The 19,255-nt window shown below is 39.7% G+C and overlaps 2 protein-coding genes across 6 annotated transcripts in view; one reads left to right on the top strand and one right to left on the bottom strand.

Moving 5' to 3' along the window:
• zgc:77784 (uncharacterized protein LOC402947 homolog) overlaps positions 1 to 574 on the bottom strand; it is a 52,742-nt gene extending 52,168 nt beyond the window's left edge. For all 4 annotated transcript variants that reach the window (XM_034867295.1, XM_034867294.1, XM_034867296.1 and 1 more), the window contains exon 1: positions 323 to 574. In XM_034867295.1, the coding sequence (XP_034723186.1) occupies positions 323 to 374 (52 nt within the window). In that variant the 5' untranslated portion in view covers positions 375 to 574. The remainder of the gene's footprint in view (positions 1 to 322) is intronic.
• A 17,167-nt stretch (positions 575 to 17,741) lies between these two features.
• esamb (endothelial cell adhesion molecule b) overlaps positions 17,742 to 19,255 on the top strand; it is a 43,241-nt gene continuing 41,727 nt past the window's right edge. Inside the window, exon 1 of one of the 2 annotated variants that reach the window (XM_034866608.1) lies at positions 17,742 to 18,125. In XM_034866608.1, coding sequence (XP_034722499.1) covers positions 18,071 to 18,125 — 55 coding nt within the window. In that variant the 5' untranslated portion in view covers positions 17,742 to 18,070. The remainder of the gene's footprint in view (positions 18,126 to 19,255) is intronic. The other variant, XM_034866610.1, reaches the window with a different exon arrangement.

The raw sequence follows: 19,255 nt of genomic DNA on the forward strand, positions 1-19,255 counted from the left end.
ATAAAATGCAACAGAACACAACATTTACATCCATCTGGAGAGACAGAAACACCAAAAGACAAATACTCTATGAGGTAGTCTCGCCATATGGGCCGTGTGTGTGCGTGCGTTAATGCGTGCGTGTGTGTGCGTGCGTATGCGTGTGTGCGTGTGGGTATGCGTGTGCGTTTGCGTGTTTGTGTGCGTGTACGTTTGCGTGCGTGTGCGTGTGTTCGTGTGTGCACGAAAGAGAGAGAGAGAGAGAGAGAAAGAGAGAGAACACATTTCAAATAGATAGAAAAGAAGATTTAAATGAGAAGAAGATATTAATATAACATCTTACCAGAGACGATGGTGATGAATGAGACAGTCACAAGTACAGTTCCAAAGTTCATCTCCACACTCTCCGGAATCTGCAGCCTCCACAGTACACTCAGGTTGTCGATTTAATCAAACCTCCAGTCACAAAATCAGCCAGATTTGTCTTTTCCTTTTTCAACTTAAACACGTAAAACTAATACTAAAATTAAAAAAATTAAAAAAAAACTTCCATGTTATTCCCAGAAAGCCATGCATGGCAGCAGCAGCACCTCCAGGGAGAAACCTTCTACCACAACCCAGCAGCAGCACTTCTTCATCCCCGCGTGGTCACACACATCCACCGGCTCCCTCTCCACATGCCCCGGTGCTGCTGGAGAACTAAACAGAAAAGAGCTTTAACTACATGTAATCCCGGTCATACATACAATTCTGTCTCTCTCTCTCTCTCTCTCTCTCTCTCTCCCTCTCTCTCTCTCTCTCTCTCTCTCTCTCTCTCTCTCTGGGCAGTTGCAGGTTGCAGGTTGCGGCGTTAGTTTTAACGAAAATGAAGCGCTGCACATGCCGAGCTGAGCTCCGCACTCTCTGCTATCTGCAACAAATCCTCGGCATCCTCCAGGAGTCAGTGTTTTAAAGAGACAGAGGCATCTGCGCCGTGTGTCTGTGTGTGTGTGTGTGTGTGTGTGTGTGTGTGTGTGTGTGTGTGTGTGTGTGTGTCTCGAGCTATATTAGGAACCAAAAAGTCAGTGCAATGAGATCAGACTTATAAAAGGAGAGTTATTTCTGAGTTAGGGTCATTATTGGAAGTGATGACTTGGCAAAAAAAAAAATGAACCTTGTGTTTTGGGTTAGGTTGGGAATTAATCATTTATAATGTAAACTGTTTATTGATCCCCAGTGGGGAAATAACAAATTACACTCTGTTTTGTTAGTAATCACTACACACAGGGCTGAAATACACACACATGCTCAGGACCTGGTCATGCACAAACGGAGAGATGTCAGAGTGGGGGGGGGCTGCCAGTGCTGGGGGCACAGTGCCTTGCTCAAGGGCACCTTCGGTGATCTGGCATCTCTCCAGCTACCAGTCCACACTCTGGTCCATACGGGGACTTGAACCAACAACTCTCCGGTTCACAAGCCAACTCCCCTCAGACTAATCTACCGCCCCCCAAATATGTGACATGTGAAATAGATTTTATGGTTTAGGGTTTGGAAAGTTGTATTTGACTCTGAAATCTAAACATAACATAAAGTAAAAAGTCTTTTAAAGGAGCCCTAAAAAGAGGGTCGGGTCTGTTGTTGAGGAAATACGTTAAAATCAAAATGAGCCTTGGCTTTAGGGTAATTGTAGTTAGGGGTGACTGGATGATTTGAGATTTTTCATTTTATTTCATTCTGACTTCCTACTAATATTAATTTTTACTTAACTAAAACTAGTCTGAATACTTATTTATTTTCAGTCTCACTACTAAGAGAAACTTGTGATGAGAGGTCATCCCTCATGTTTAAGATGGTTGAGAAACCACTCTCAGCTCTCTTAGAGGTCAACTTTGGAAGTTCACATCAGTTTTTAGAAAGATTTCAGATTAAAGTTAAGATTGTGATTTTAGGTTTTAGGGCTTGGAAGTCTAGAATATTTTTATTTTAGCAAAACCCCTGATGGGAATCAACACCAACGTCAAAAAAGGACACAGTGTAGTCCTTAGAAACACTGGAAATTCAAATGAATCAAATAAGGGAATCTTGAATAAGTTACATAAGAGTAAATGGACTGCTCTTATTGCAGGCTTTTATTTTTTATTTCTCTAAAGCACTTCCACTAATGGTATCCATCTAAGGGGCTGAATGTACTCATTTGCGAAGCTCCACTTAAAGTTTTTTTACCTAGATACTTTTCAAGATGGGGATTTAAAAGGATGATAAACCATATGATTCAAGTTATAATGTCTCTTCATATGAGCTATGTCTGCTCTATCCTGTTTGCTCATAGGAACTCAGCGTAAACCGTCAACTCCACTGTTTGAGTTCTTAGACCATGTGTGAGGCTCGCCGTATCATACACACATCTGTCGTATCATATCTCTTTTCAACGTCTGGCGACCAGAATCAGTTTTCACCGTGTGTATTTCCTTGTGGCCGCCTTCTGGTAGCTGCTTCATCTAGATATTGTTCCTCGTGTTGTATGTTTTTATTGTATTTTTCAGCACAACGTGTCTTGTGTATGTCACGAACCCTGCTCATAGCCTACACATTATCATAACCCTTCCATAACTCCATCTCTTTTCTTCTCCCTACACAGTCTATGGCATAATTGCAGTTAGTTGCAGGACAGAAGTTATGATTATTCCATACGCTTGCCTGTGAGCTTATTTTTTCCTTCTCAGTGAAACCCCCTGAGAATATGCGATTATGTTATTAAAATAAACTTGACCTGACACTTTTAATTACTGACAATTGCCATTGTTTATCAATTACGGACACATTGACACACCAATCATCCCTTTTCTCAGTGCAATTATAATTGTCTGTCTGTCTGTTGATTATGATTATTTTATATATTAATTTAATTTAATTTATACTCTGATCCCCTGTTGGGAAATTACAATATACACTCTGTTGTTATTGCACACTGCACACATGCCTGAAATACACACACATGCTGAGGTCCTGCACATGCACTAATGGAGCGCCGTCAGAGTGGGGGGGCTGCCAGTGCTGGACCAGCACCCTGAGCAGCTGAGAGGGATCGGTGCCTTGCTCACGAGCACCTTGGTAGAGGGGAACTGTTACCAGCCCACAATCCGTACTTGGGTCCAAATGAGGACTTGAACCAGCAACCTCCGATTCCCAACCCAACTCCCTACACACTGAGCTACTGCCCCCCGCCCCCCAAAATGGATGGAGAGCGTGCATGTTAAAAGTCGTCTTGTATCCTCACCTCTCCTGCTTAAGAAGCAGATGTTGTTTCACACCCACTCCTCCCTCCACAATCTGGCCCCCGCTGGATCCTCTGGTGCCTGGCCTCTGTCCTCCTCCTGTGGACAAACACAGCACCCTTGGGGGTAGGATCCGTCTATCTCATGCCCCCTCCTCCAGCACAGAGCAGACCGGTTCCTCGGTGCCGTTGCATCTTCTCCCTCCACCTTATTGTCTCCATGTCAGGCTGCGAGAGCCCAACATGATGGAGAGTGACTTTTAGACGGTCAGACGCCTGCTCTCCTTTGTCCGTCCTGAATGGGACTGGAAATTGGGCAACAGAAGAGTTGTCCAGATGTCTGTTGCAAGGCATGACACAAAGAGGGGCCCCACAATGGCTTGGATCTCAGCTATGGTTGAAGTGTGTAGTTTATTAAGGGCCACAAAGGCTAAATTGGTAGAGAAAAGAGGCATCTTGGAGGTGTCAGATGGGAAGGGTGGTCCCTTTTCCACTAAAAACCTCAGAGAAGTCATCATAAGATCTATGATGTCATTTTAATGTGGCTCTGTCTTGATGCAGGACAGCTTGCATACATGTTGTTTTTTATGCCTTTTAATAAAGGCATTTTACTGTAAGACAATTGTTTTTCCAGAGCTCTATTTCTTTGTTTAATCTCTTTTTTTTTAAGGAGATTGTGTGGAGATTTTTTAAGCGTAGCTTGAAAATTCATCCCAGATAGGTGTCAAGAAATAATCAATACAATCTTCTTAATCGAGAGAGTTGAATCGCCAGCAGGTTTGCAACATTTGAATTAACGAAGCAGATGTCAGTCAACCAGAGTCTAATGTTGTACCTATCATGCATAGAAGAGTCCAGACTTGAAATCCATTCAGTAAAAAATAAAAAAAAACTGTTAATGGCATATTTTGACATTTTAGGAAATGCGTGTATTCCAAAAAGTGCTCTAAGCAGATGTTGTTTTGGACGGAAGCTGTCGTTCTTCTTGGGGGGACAGTCTCTGGAGGCTTATTCACTTTTTTTACTGAGAGCTAGATGAGAAGATTGAATATCTGTCCAGTCCTGTAAATGTGAAACTGGTGCCAGGAGACAGTTAGTGCACAAGACTGGAAACAAAGGGAAATGAGGCTTTGTCTAAAAAAATATGCAAATCACCATCGCTTGTCCAATCCGTACAACAACCAGAGTGAAAGTAAAGTCGTGGTCTCATGGGGGGTTATGTGTCTTGGCCGGGTGCTGGATTCACTTGGTGAGTAGCAAATATTTCCCATAAAGCCAAACTATATCTTGCTGTAAAGCATTGTGAACAATAATTAATGAAAACACTTGCAGAACACACAATCCAGCTGAATTATTTCTTTGTGTTTTTGTGTCTTTTCCCCTTTGTGTGTGTGACTTTTAGCATTTAACAGGATTTAAGGTGACACTTGGTGTGTGTGTGTGTGTGTGTGTGGGGGTTGAGAGCACAGGGAGGTAGGCTACAGATGGTGGGATGTGGCAGTCTGTCTGACTGCGGTGAAGAATGTGAGATTCAGCTGTTGGCCTCTCGCCCCCTGGCTCTGACCTTATGTGTCTCTGATCGCCGTCTGGCTCCATCTCATTATGCTAAACTCCCGATCGCTTCACTCTTCCAGAACCAGCCGCAACAACTACCAAACAAAAAAACTCCCATGTGTCATAAAGCTGATTCTCGTCTGCTGTCACTAATTAAGCTCCTGTTATCTCTCTTTACATGGTCGAGGTACGTAGCGGTTGACCTGCTGACATACCTTGTCAGCAGATTACATTAGTCACAGGAGCAGGGCTGTTGTTTCCCCATTGTGTGTGCATATGTATGTGCAAGTGCAAAGGACCTTCAGATAGCCGGGAGGACAAGGGAGTTTATTTATAGGTTGAGTGTCACAGCAGCGCAGGGCCAGTAGTAGCAAGTCATTTACATCCAACGCACCAGAGTGCGAAGGTAAGCATCTACTATCGCTGCAACATTTGGCTCAAAGGCCTTGCAGTTTTTTTGTGTTTTTTTTAATGTTTCAGGACCCTTGCCAGCAGAGGGAGTGCACACAGGGCAACACTGCTTCTCTTCTGTCATGGTCTTAAACGACGGTGTCACACTGTCTGAGAGCGCTGGAGGAGCCCTCACTCCTGCTGCATCTGATAAACCAAGAGAAGGAGGCTGCTTACAGGACAGCATGCTGTGTTACAAAAACTACAGTTCCTCTCAACTCATTTGGCTTTTTTTCTCCAAATGTATATTTCTGCACTGCGGACAGTTTCCAACATGGAAGGAAAGCAGTTCCAAAGTGTTTTTTTATTTTATTTTTCACAATATTCCGATCTGCTTTCTGACACTCTTCCATACAGCTGTCAGGTATGGAAGCCCATTACTGCCAGAAAAAGAAATAACTATTGATGAGAAATTAGTCACAATATATTTAAAAAGAAAAAACTCATGGGAAGTCAATATGTGAAATAATCTCATATTTCTGATTTAGGAAATATTTTGTCTTATTTCTTATATTACATTTCTTACTATTTAACAGTTTTATCTTCATGTATGGAAGCCCAGTACTGCCAGAAAAATAAATAACTATTGATGAGAAATTAGTCACAATAGGTTTAAAAAGAAAACTCACGGAAAGTTAAATATATGAAATAATCTCACAATTCTGATTTAGAAAGTATTTTGTCTTCTTATTTTATAGTTCTTACTATTTAAAAATGTTATCTTCAGGTATGGAAACCCGATTACCCCCAGAAAAAGAAATAACTAATTATGACAAATTAGTCACAATGCATATAAAAATAACTCATGGAAAGCCAAACGTATGAAACTATCTCATAATTCTGATTTAGGAAGAATTTTCTTCTTAGCTCACATTTCTTGCTTTTTAATAATTTTATCTTGAAATGTTCACTATTTATCTCAGATATATTTTTTACTTATTTATTATGGCAACATTGTGACTTCTTATCATACATTTCTGACTTATCATAACTTTACTTACCACAAGCCTGTGACATTCCCTCTGTCTTACAGTTCCACGTCACAGCACCAAAAACATCTTGATCTTTCATTTCACTTTTGCTTCATAATGTTTAAATCTGATGAACGCTCTATGCTCCTTTGTGTATTCATCAAAGTCACGATTGTGAGGGAACACGTCCTCAAACGTAAAAAAAAAATTAAAAAATGTCTAACACGCTCGTCTTTCTGTCGAGAAAGGTGTCTCATCTCATAAATCTTTACTATCTCATCATTTTTACTTTCTATCTCTTAATTGTGACTCACTTTATCACACTTTTGACTTAATGTGTTGAAATGTCAGAATTTTAACTTTCATCTTTTATTTTTTATTTTTTAATCTTGTAATTTTTGTTTTTATTTTGTCATTGTATTGTTTTAGTAAGCCCACATTTTAGCTTGTATCTCAAAGTATTTTAAATTAGTAAGTCCAATTTTTGAATTCTTACCTCTTAATTTCATCTTCTATCTCATAATTGTAATTTAAGATGACTATTTGTTTCAATCTTGATTAGATTTTCACTTTCCTTCTAGTGACAGAAATAGGCTTCCATAAGCAAGTATAGTAATACTAAGACTTTTTAAATGCTTGTCTTATTATGATACAGTATGCACAAACAGCAATATCAAATACAACCAATCATAATTTAGGAATGCAAGCATGCATATTCACAACTTTTAATGACTTTATCCATCATCAACCCTTTCTCATTTCTGTCAAGTCAGTGTGATTTGTCAACATCCTGCTATAATACATGTCTTTGGCATTTGTATAATCATAATGTATGCCGTTTCAGACAGCTAGGCTTGTTATTGATGAAGAGTTCTGTAAGTTGTTTTGGGAGAAAATCCCTTTTTTTGGAAAAGTGATTAAAATGTAACTGGTTTGTGGGACTGTGAAACATGGAGATTGGATGAGATTAGCTTCACTTACACATCATCGTCCAATAGTTGTGAAACTTACCGCACAAGAAAGAGACTTCTCATCCTCCAAATCCACAGCCACTAATTGCTCAGTATAAACAGATCCCTCATGTAATTGCCACTTGTCCCTGAGAGCCCATTTATCTATTCTGCAGCATTATATCACAGGCCTCACCTCCATGTTTCTGGGAGGGAATATCAGACGTGTTCAAAGAGTAAAGAGTAATTTTATCCTCGTGTTTGGTACTAATAATATGTACCATGTACTATGTTGTGGTTTCCAATGTTAATGAAAGGTGTATTGAAAAGGGCGGAGGATCATTTTTAGATTGACTTCAGCTTGTTTCAGAGCAGCGTCTGTTGCCTTCCAGGCTCAGGGGAGTCCTCTGCTGGTCTGATGTCATCCTTGCACAGTACGTGTAATTTGACTAACCACATTTTGCAGGAGCATGCTGGCAGTTCAACTACTGTACATTCAAATTTGCATATTGATTCAAGTAGTTCAATTACTTTTTTTGCCACATAATGTGTTGATAACTACTATAAAAGCAAACCCACTTCTGTTGAGGACAGGTTGAGGTCTCAGGGCGAGTCCAGCAAGATAGAACGTCAGATTACTGTAAAAGAAAATTGGCCACAGGTTTTAATTTTTTGAACCTGATTTTTTAAATACATTCCGTGTCAGTCAGAAGTATTGATTACTTTAAGTTTTAGATTTTTTGAAGTATTGATGATTTTAAATCAAAAGCTTAAGACTTACTTATTTTTTTCTTTCATATCTTTCTTTCTTTGTAGCCTTTGTATAGTGGTATTTACTTTTTACTCTTTTGATTTACATTTTATATTGTACTGTGTGTATTTTAATTGGATCACATATTATTATAATTATTATAATTATTATTGCTATTTATCTATGCTATTTTTGAGGTTACCTCACTAACAGAGCCATTCTGCTTCACACCTAGAGTCTAATTTCTGAAAGCAGATGTCTGACTGACGGACATTATCACAGCTGACATTCCACAGACAATACCCTCTAGTAGACATTGTTGCACTTTCCTATGAATAGTGGGGCATTTTCTTTTTGTATGACCTATGAACAAGTGGGCAGTTTTTGTTTCAAAAATAAAATAAAATAAAGATCTAAATTGAGTGGCATTTGCTCACTAACAAGTCATTATTTTGTCACAGTTTGTCTCCCATCTACTTTGTCAATTTGATCCTATTTTTTCACACCGCAGTTTGAACTACTTTTTCTAAGAAGCTTTGGTTGATTAACCAAACCACATTCCTGCCAATAGTAGCTAAGCTGTAGTTCATCTTCTTCCAGTGTGAAGCTATGCTTTCAAAATAGCTCCCCCCCAACACTGTGCACGAGTCAGCAGAAGTGCCAGTACTGATACAGGTCTTAAATTGAGTTTTAGCCTGTGGGTTGGCCCCCATGCTCACACCAGATGTCAACTGTCTGCTCTATGAAATTCTGTCTAACAGCATCTAACGGGACAGAAGTTCAGGAGCAACTCTACATCACACAACACTAGTTAGACAAAACCAAATGCATGAAAACAGCGTAGATACAGAAAATAGCAGGACAGAGGCTATTTTAATTACAAATTTGATTAATGGATCTGGTCCATTTAATTAAAAAAAAAAACGGAGAAAGCTTTCACAATTTCCCAAAAGCCCAAATTGGCATATTCAAATTGCTTGTTTAGTCTGACCCACAACGCACCCCCATAAGGTTTTCAGTGTGAAACCACACTCACATAGTTAGCGCAAACTCAAATTTTTCTTAAACCTACTGAACTTTATTTTAAATTGTAGTGGAGCTCCCAAATATCCCATTTCCAAACATACACCAAATCAATTAGGCTAAAATCTGTGAAAATGTAGACATGGAGAGTTTCCTAGATGCAATCAGCACACAGATTCAATGAAAAGTTGGAACAAGCTGATGCTGAATATATTTAAGAAACTGTCAAACATTGTGGTAAAAAGAGAATCCTTCCCACCTTAAAGCTTCTTCTGGATGAAAACACAAGCAGGAAACGGGATGTAAAGGCGTTACATATCTTGAAAGAACAGCAAAGATCCACATTTAGGAAGCTGAAGTCTTTTAAATGCTAGGCTAGGTTTTCTGAGTCTGTGGACCAAGCAGTTCTGGTGCAACACATGTATTGTGTGTTTGTCTTGTTAGATAAGCAGTTAATTAAAGAAATGCTTTTGGGTTCCTTAGTTTTCTATGATATTGAACTCTTAAAGGTACCATGACATGGTGCTCTGTAGATGCTTTTATATAGACCTTGGTGGTCCCCTAATACTGTATCTGAAGTCTCTTTTATATAGACCTTAGTGGTCCCCTAATACTGTATCTGAAGCCTCTTTTATATAGACCTTAGTGGTCCCCTGATACTGTATCTGAAGTCTCTTTTATATAGACCTTAGTGGTCCCCTAATACTGTATCTGAAGCCTCTTTTATATAGACCTTAGTGGTCCCCTAATACTGTATCTGAAGTCTCTTTTACATAGACTCTAGTGGTCCCCTAATACTGTATCTGAAGTATCTTTTATATAGACCTTAGTGGTCCCCTAATACTGTATCTGAAGCCTCTTTTATATAGACCTTAGTGGTCCCCTAATACTGTATCTGAAGCCTCTTTTTATATAGACCTTAGTGGTCCCTGATACTGTATCTGAAGTCTCTTTTATATAGACCTTAGGGGTCCCCTAATACTGTATCTGGAGTCTCTTTCCAGAAATTCAGCATTGGTGCAGAATTCCAGCCACTAGAGCCAGTCCTACAATGACCTTTCCTTAGTAAGTGCCATTTCTGAGGCTGTTGCTTTTGAGGAGAAGAAAGAGGGGGGGGGGGAGAGAGCAATGTTGCTCTCTCTCATGGGTGGGCCGAATTCCCTGGGTGTGCAAAGCAGAGAAAGGAGAGTTAACCTAGTCCCTTATGACCTCATTAGGAACAAGATTCCAGATCGACCCGTTAGAGCTTTCATTTTCTCAAAGGCTGAGCAGGATACCCAGGGCTCGGTTTCCCCCTATCACCATTTCTAGCCACTGGGGGCCTAAGGCAGGCTGGGGGAACTCATATTGATGTTAAAAAAAACTCATAAAGTGAAATTTTCATGCCATGGGACCTTTAAGTTGTCCGTCAGACAGAATGAGACATTCAAAGACACCCCCTTGGACTATGGGGAACTAGAAAAGACATTTACAACAAAAGATTAATCATCCAATGATTTGATAGAGATGGAGAAAATAATATGCAGTGAAATGAACAGTTAGTGGTGGCCCCACAGAGTAATTGTTGGTGATAAAGATGCCATTTGGTCAGCATTCCCTCTTGTATCTTATGCATCTCGTCACTGTCAATCAGTCTAAAGATTAGAAGAAGAAGAGTTATCACCAAACAACAAATGACCATTTGGGCCTCTTCATAGGTGCTGCTGTCCTGTTGCTGGAGCAACATGTGTGTAGCATCAATGTGTCATATCCTGCAGGATTACATCAACTAAAATAGCAAATATCTTTTTTTCCATATCCATGTTTATCATTATCTCTGTCAGCTTGTTGTCATCTTCTTTTGAATGAAATTCATCATGAGGTGGGCGAGCCAGAGCACCCTCTGCTGTTATTAAAAAACCCAAGAAAGAATCTGCGATGAACAATGACATCGGCGAGACTCAGCTGTGAGTTTGAACATCTTTTCATGCTCCTTTTCAATGTCTGTAAACCCTAATCCACTGGCACTGTGTGCAAAAAAAAAAGGTTTTGCTCACAGAGACCTGGGTTAGTTTCAGCATGGTGACTCTCAGATGTAGGAAAACACGGGCATAGCACAACAATCTGGACCTTGTAGAAAGGGATTCTCTATTGGCCCCTCCTCGCATCAACAGCTACTCATTCTAGCATCTTCTTGGGCCCTCCTCACATGAGGATCCTGGGTACTCAATCCCTTTTTTCTTCCCAGTCTGATGCCCCTGTACGGGGAAATAAAAGTCCTCAGTCTGTGTCAGCCCTTCTGTCGAGTTGAGCTACTAAAGCAGCCGCCATGTGCAGTACCATGTGGAGAGCACAAAACAGATGCAGTGCTAGTGTGAACCAAATTGGCAATTAAGAATTAAATCAGAATCACTCCTGTTTTGCAGCCTCTGAAGATGGAGCAGAGTTACAGTTGATGATCTTGCTGAGTCACATTACACAGCGGCCTGCGAGGATTGATTTTTGACTTCTGACTAAAAATAATGTGAACCACGTAGATTTGAACTCATGGAGAGTAGTTCAGACTGGGGGTTATTGCGCTGCATAGGCAAAATTTCATTATCTCTGCCTGAAGAAAAAAAAAAAAAAAGGTCGTCTTCATATTCCTTATGCTCTGTCCAAATCCAATCGTCACTGTAATGACAGTGAAGAGTGATAAATGACAGAAGACCCATGGCACACAGGGCTCATATCACCAAACGCGAGGCATACATCCAGTCTTTCTCTCTTTCACACACGCACACACACACACAAACAGCCTCTAATATCATTCACAGCTCTCTGCTGCGAGTCTTCCTGCTGCACAATCTGAGTGTGCCAGTGTGACTCCTACATTTTTAATGGAAAGGCAGGAAGGAAGCAGTCAATGTCCACAGCAAACTAATAGCTCCCATTTCACAGTGAGGACTCTTCAAACTCGTGTCACCTACAAGCATTCTCATTTTCAGCACATTTTTTGGAACAGAGGGAGGAATTCATTTAAAAGATATGCAAGGCAAATTTGGATATTTTTTCAAATTCACTTCACTGAGGACAGAAATGCTTAATGCATTTGTTTGGCATTGTGAATTATCTAATTTAAGTTTTCCTATAGTTTATATATATATAGTGCCTGGCAGCTGTTTTCACCATAAACAGGATTTATTGAAGATGTCCCTGAAGTAATAGTTAGCTCAGATTTGGTGTAGGTGGATTTTAATGCTATTCATCCAAATGCCAACCTTTGCAACTGCTCACAACCTTGAAAAACATTATTATGACGTTTTGTTTATGCTTTTTCAAATGAAGGGGCAGCGTGGTGAGGGAATTTAGTCAGAAAAGCACTTATCAGTAAAAAGCAGTCCCGTATCAGGAAACTTAAACTAGGCCAACTCTGTTTCTCTGAAATGTACGAAATACAAGATGTGCTGCCAAAAAATGATTTGGGAAGGGAAATTCTAATTTATATGCAAAGAATATGATACAGCATAAAAGAATAAGTCAGACGTTAAACTGTACTGTGAATGAGAAGTTGCAAGAATTCGGAGAGCACTTCTGTCACCATATTTTCTCTGATGTCGTCTTTTTGACGTCCAGTGTTAATGTGACGATACATTCATTAGTCTTAGCCCTAGCCCTTAATAAAAAAGAGAATTGGGACAGCACTAGGTCTCTTGTGAATGCGCAAAACCTACGAGAAGGGGTAATGGGTAGGGGTAAGATAGAGAAAAGAGATTCAGCCTTAAACTCCTAATTCTTTGGTTTTAACATAAGCTGAAAAAATTAGTATATTATTTATATACTATATTTTCCTCTCTTTTTATGAGCATCACAAACTTAAATATGTTTCTGCTTGTTTTAGCACTTTATTGAAAATTCTAACCGGATGCTCACTGTGCACATTAATTCAAAGCCAATACAGCACTTTGCTTCCACTGTGGCTGCACTGTAACATCCGAGGGCAACACTGTACTGTAGATGTGTTATTTCTCCATTCAGCCTGGTATCTTTGGTAATTTTAGACATGCAAACAACACTTTCAGATTAAAATATCTCAACAAATATTTTATGAACTGCCATGAAATGTTTTACACACATCTATGCCTCCCTCAGGATGAATTGCTACAACTTTGGTAGTCTTACTTTGCAAGGTCTGGCTAGTGCACACAGCATTCTGGGATGGGGGAAAAACAAGTACTAGCATGGTAACATGTTTAAGGTGGGGAATACGGTAATTATACCGATACCTGCTTAGCATCAGCATGTTAGCATTGTGAGCTTGAAAGCAATTGAATTCAATTAAGCTCAAATCTCCACTTTGTCAAAGTACAGCCTCACAGAGCCTGTAGCATGGCTGAGACTCATTTTATACAGTAGCCTCTGGAAATATGGTGCCTGTCAATAACGACACAGGTTTATTTAATTTCCTGCTGTGGCCTTTTCTAAGAGGACACTGCTTGTCCTCATGCTCTCACACGGATTTCCTCTGGGTGTTTCCTTCCTCTCTCCAAGCCACGCAGGTCAAAATAAGAAGAGAAGAAGACTAAAATTGCCAACAGGTACTCAAACATGAGTGTGAATGATTGCCTGTCTATCTGAATTAGCCCTGTGAGGGACTACCTGCAGCCCAACAACCCCTAAAAATAAAAAAGCAGGGAGAGAAATATATTTGAAGTGACGTCCACTAGATGGCACAAAAGATTAAATAAAGCTGAACCTTGTGCACTTTGTAGGAATCCCAGTGATCCATCATGTTGTTGTCTCCAGAGACTGTAACATACAGTGCAGCAAGGTGCAATGGGGAGGAAACGGTCTATACAAAGAAGTCCAGTCATACTATCTAGAATTGACTGTCAAGGCTAAGTTCATCTTCCACCAGCTGACAGCCAGATAACAGCATCTCCAGCAACTTTAACAATGAATACATTCAGGAAGGCTGCGGGGAGTGTTTGTCTTCATATAGATAGCCGCTGAAAGTGACACAAATCAGAGAGATACTGAAGGAATCTACCACAGACACAGTTCAAGTCTCTTTTCTGCTTGTGTTATTCACGTGTACACTCGCATGAAAGGACAGGTGCTGAAGTGCATTGTAACATTTTTGCTGAATCCATTTTTGTAAAATATACCTGACCTACAAATAAATGTAACTCATTGAATGGGTGACAGGAGTCGGAAAGGCCCGGACATGCAAGCTGTGCAGTTTCACATCGCTGCTTCTTTCACACTGGAGATATCAATTAGTCACACATGGCAGTGACATCAAATAACCAATGTACAAGTGTCCAAGATACATGTTTTTCACGCAAAAAATACAGTCAAAAACAGTCATATTTTGGTTAGAAATTAAGACGGTTAGAAATTACAGTGCAAACGGGACTCACAGCTTACTGTTTATGTCAGAAACTTATGTTTTAATGTTAATACCACACACAGAACCTGCTCCAAAACAGATTAAAAAAAAATTCTTTATGAGTAAGTCAATTGCACTTTCATTATTCAGGCTACAGGAATAAACACATTCAGTGTAAATGCAGTGACAGTCCTGTAATGTCAGCTTTTATATTGTTATTTCCAGAGAGGTTGCTTTTGTGAATACATCCTAATTCAAAATTAAGTAATATTGTTTAAAAAAATTTAATTGCAATGTCAACACTGTTAAAGATGATTACAATAAAAAAAAAGAGGATGCCCAGGTAGCTCACCTGTTAAAATAAAGGCTTAAAATGACCAGAAAAATAATCTTTGAAAAAATGGCTACATTTCCTCTTAAACACAAAGTTGTTCCCCCCTTATTCCCTGAGATCATTGTCATAGTATAGGCACGCAGTAGGTATTTTATTAAAAATCGTATATATGCTAACATGCAGTAATCAGCATCTGTAGTATAAAGCATTACTAAAATGCTAAGTTTTCCCTTACATTTCTAGGTATTGAGCATGTTTCAGGTGCAGTGTAATCCAATAAAGGTTTCATGGCTTATTATAGACTTAAACATATGGAGAAATATTTGACTTACACAATGTGTTCAGTCAAAACCTTGAAAATCTGACAGAAAAAGAAAAAGACGGCAGGTTCCACAGTATAAAAATAACGTAAATAAGTCAGGAGTATAACAACACAGGCCTTTCATGTCTGTCTTCATGTGTTTGAATAAGAATTTGTGTCTTCATGGGGTTTAATTGTGAACTTCATTGCATACCGAGGTGCAGCCAGTGCTCGCACAAAACCTGGCGCTTTAATATCATGTAATAAATCCATTATGTTACATTAAAAATACAACACATCGACCCACCTGCATTAATATTTCACCTGACGACCCATTTATTGTGAGCCGAGCCGGGACCTCAGACTCACATTACAATGTAAAATCCCACAGCAGCAACTGTTCTCTTGTTTAAGTGGCTGCGTGAGTTGTACCTGTGCTCTGAATTCATTTATAATACACCAGGCAATGCATGATGATTGACTTGACCTTACATTAAAATGGAGCTAAGTCTATTTGAGAGGGACGTTTTCATTATTTTAATGTTTGCAAATAAAATAAGATGCAATTTATGCCTGTAAAAAAACATCAAATTAAAGCCACTATCAACAGAGACTGATCTGTTTACCTTGTTGGCCATTTTTCTTCTACAAAGATCTTTCCAGCAGAGCCGGTCCGAGTCTACGCTAGGCCCCTCAAACAGGCAAATAAGAAATGTGAGGACACCCTATTAATTTACGTAAAATTCTAAGGATTTACAGTTGCAATCACCAGACTCTGCAGTTTGGTCGCAACAGAGCATTTCAACGTCTTTTATTTCATAGTTTTGGTTCATAAAAGTAACGTTGTTTCCTGCTGCAGTACACAGCTGTTTTCAGTAGGAAAAAAAACTACCGTACGCTGTGCACTACACACAAAAAAACTCTGTTCAAACTGGAAGACTTGTTGAGTGGAGAAATTAGCAGCTGAGGAGTGAGATATATCCCTCAGGAGTTGGTAGAAAGACACAAAAACAAAGCTAAAAGAGAGCTAATTTTAGATATAAATTCATCAGATGGACACAAACTTGACTCTAAACGAATGAACGTTATTTGTCACATACAATCGTACAGTTTAATGTAATGAAATCAATCTCTGCATTTAACGCATCCGAAGTATTAGGAGCAGTGGACCCATACACATCCAGCACCTTAGGATATGTGTCTCATATAAGACACTTTGACATGTATCAGAGGAGCCTGGGATCCAACCACCAATCTTATGGTTGAGGGGCCGACCCTGCACCCCCACAGGCGTGCCATATCAACTTAAAAAGGTGATGATGTCAGTGTTGATTTGACAGATTGTTTCAGGTGACAACCAGCTGATCTGTCCCCCAAGTGGACAGATCAGCTTGTTGCAGTGATGCAGAAGTGCACTCCATGGGGATGGGGTTTTAAATCCTGTTTCTCCGTCTTTATCCTGTGTGTTTGTGTGTGTGTGTGTGTGTGTGTGTGTGTGTGTGTGTGTGTGTGTGTGTGTGTGTGTGTGTGTGTGTGTGTGTGTGTGTGTGTGTGTGTGTGTGTGTGTGTGTCTATTACATTGAAAAACAACAACTCGTGCACACACGCCACACTATATCCAAACTATATATTTTGGACTGTAGGAGGAAACTGTAAGAAGCCCAAACAGACATACAAACTCAGCTAGTCTTAGCATATAGGTGTTTTATTTTTTAGTTTATTTCTGTAACTTTAAATCTGTAAAGTCATTGTTTTGTGTCATGGTGGTGTTATGGTTGCTGGTTCTCAATTTCCACCTTTGCATTAATTTCACAGTAACACCAAAGAGCAGTCAGCTCCAGAACAAGGTAGACAAGGGGGGAAATGCATAGGATGTGTGTGTGTGTGTGTGTGTGTGTGTGTGTGTGTGTGTGTGTGTGTGTGTGTGTGTGTGTGTGTGTGTGTATTGGAATGTTGCAGTGTGATTACTTCAGTAGTCACATTTCTGGAAATGTTTACCTATACTCCACTACATAGCTTAAATGAAATGTATACTTTGTATAAATGTAACTTTTACAGTTCCCCATCTTCGTTACTTGTTATTTGCAAGAATTGTTGTCATTCGTTAGAGTGAACGGTTCTTCTCACAAACAAAATGTAAATCCAGTTTTAGTTTTTCTCTTTTTTGATGTCAGACACTGAATTTGAGCTTCATGAAGGTGTGGAAACCCTGAATATTATGCTCCACTAAGGAAGCCACTAAAGTTAACAATAAAAGTTTTTTTTTAATAACTTTTACTTTTAACAGTAAAAAACCTGAAAATGGATGAAAAACTAATTTAGATACTTAGTACAGATAATATCAGACAGCCTACTTTAAGACTTTAAGTACTATTCTACAAACTTTAACTTCTACTAAAGTCACAACTTAACTTAACACAACTTTCATACATTTCTTTTACATCTCCAGAAGTCAGATTCACTGTGTTCCCTCAGAAGGAATCACTTCACATGGAGGGGGGCACTTTTAATGACATTTTAAACATGTTTAGAGGCTAAAAAACACATTTAAAACTTGCCCTGTTTAAGCCTGTTGAGGGCTAACTGTAACAGGAGGATAACACTGTGTAGGCAGACATGATTGGTTAATATTTCTCTCTACTGACAGACCTGATTGGTTAGTTTTTCTCTCTACTGACAGACCTGATTGGTTAGTTTTTCTCTCTACTGACAGACCTCCACATTTAAACAACAGAGCTACTGGTTGGAATCGACCGGAATGCTCCTTTAAGATTTAGTTTCCAGGGGGCGTTACCGAGCAACAGACAGGCAGGTGATAAGCTCCTACACACGCTACACTGGGTGAGCAGGAGTAGGAGCGGCACGCGCTCAGGCAGCACGAGCGAGCCGGGTCGCATTCAACACAGAAAGGGATGAAGAAGAAAGCCTGACCGCCGGTTCTCTTCTACGATGACAGCGGCTGTTTGTTGGCGGGATGGGAAGAGGAGAAGAAGCTTTACTGGCAGACGTCGCCTCGCTGGTTTGTGCTGCGGACACTTAATTGCTACAATTGAAGACAATTAAGCAGCAGTTGAGGCGCGAAGGCAGAGTGTTCGGTGTCAACTTTCGAAAGAGCTCACTGTGTGCTGGGGCAGCCGGTGGATGTTGCGCCATGGAGATAAAGACAAGACTTCGTGCCATGCTGATGTTCTTATGGATTTTTCAAGGTAAGTCAATTAATTCACTCGACAGGCACTAAGCCGCGTGCCGCGTGCACGTGGCAGCCTGTCCGGTCCTGTGGCAGTTTTGTTAGCATCGTGGAAAGTGATACATAGCCTAGCTGATACATTTAGAACAATGTAAATGGGGCTTTTCCTGTCATCGAACTTTTACTTGTTTTACCAATTATTAGCCTAAGCCATAAACAACATAATTGTTTTAACCAACTTATTCCATACACTAACAGGCTTGTGTGAGTTTCAAGGGTTTAAATTAAGATGAATTTAGTCAGTGAAGGAAATACAGTAAAGAGAATACAGTTTGTAATGTAGCTGTATGACCTTTTAACACGTCTGCATTAAAAGGGTCAAATCCCGAGTGGCTGTGAATGCATCACTCAGAATCCCACTATCGGCACTTAGAGCAGCTATTAGCCTACTTAGATGCCAATTATGTGTCAATCTTACCCCCCCCCCCCATTCTCCTAAATTCACATCTGGTGACCTCTCTAATTTAAAATCCAAATGTAGGAACAAGCACGCTGACAGTTCATGAAATATGTAATTTTGATTGCTGTGGCTTTTTTTTTTTTCTTTTTTTTTTTTTATAACAGAGGTCCCCTTTTTTAAGCACAGAGCAGAGTACTCTTCATCTTAAGAGGGGGCATAATGTTGTTGCATGGTTGAATGCTCTGAAATGAATTGAAGTTGTGGTTATTGTCCCTTGTGAGGTTGGAAATAACATACAAGCACAAGTCTACCTGAAAGAGGAGGATGCCATTTAAACTAAATCTGGAGGCGTCATCGGAACTGACATTTTGGGTCACAGGCTTTTTACTGGTATGAGTTGCATGCATGTGATGGGATTAACACGATTTGGCAGAGTAGCTCATGAATAATGCCATAAATTTACACCAAATGTTAAACTAAATGCACCTTTTGCTTTTAGTCATCAGTATTTGGATATAGATGTTTGTCACATTTGTGTTTGGACTGTAAACATTTCATTTGGTGCTTAAACTGAGAGCAGTCAGGAGGCTATTACTGTGAATAATCACAAACAATATCTGTTAAATACTCATATTAACAGATATTCTGCATCATTCAGAACTCAAAGAAGCCCTTTTAGGCTGTCCTCA

The sequence above is a fragment of the Etheostoma cragini genome, chromosome 3 (assembly GCF_013103735.1).
Source record: "Etheostoma cragini isolate CJK2018 chromosome 3, CSU_Ecrag_1.0, whole genome shotgun sequence".
Taxonomy (NCBI): Eukaryota; Metazoa; Chordata; class Actinopteri; order Perciformes; family Percidae; genus Etheostoma; species Etheostoma cragini.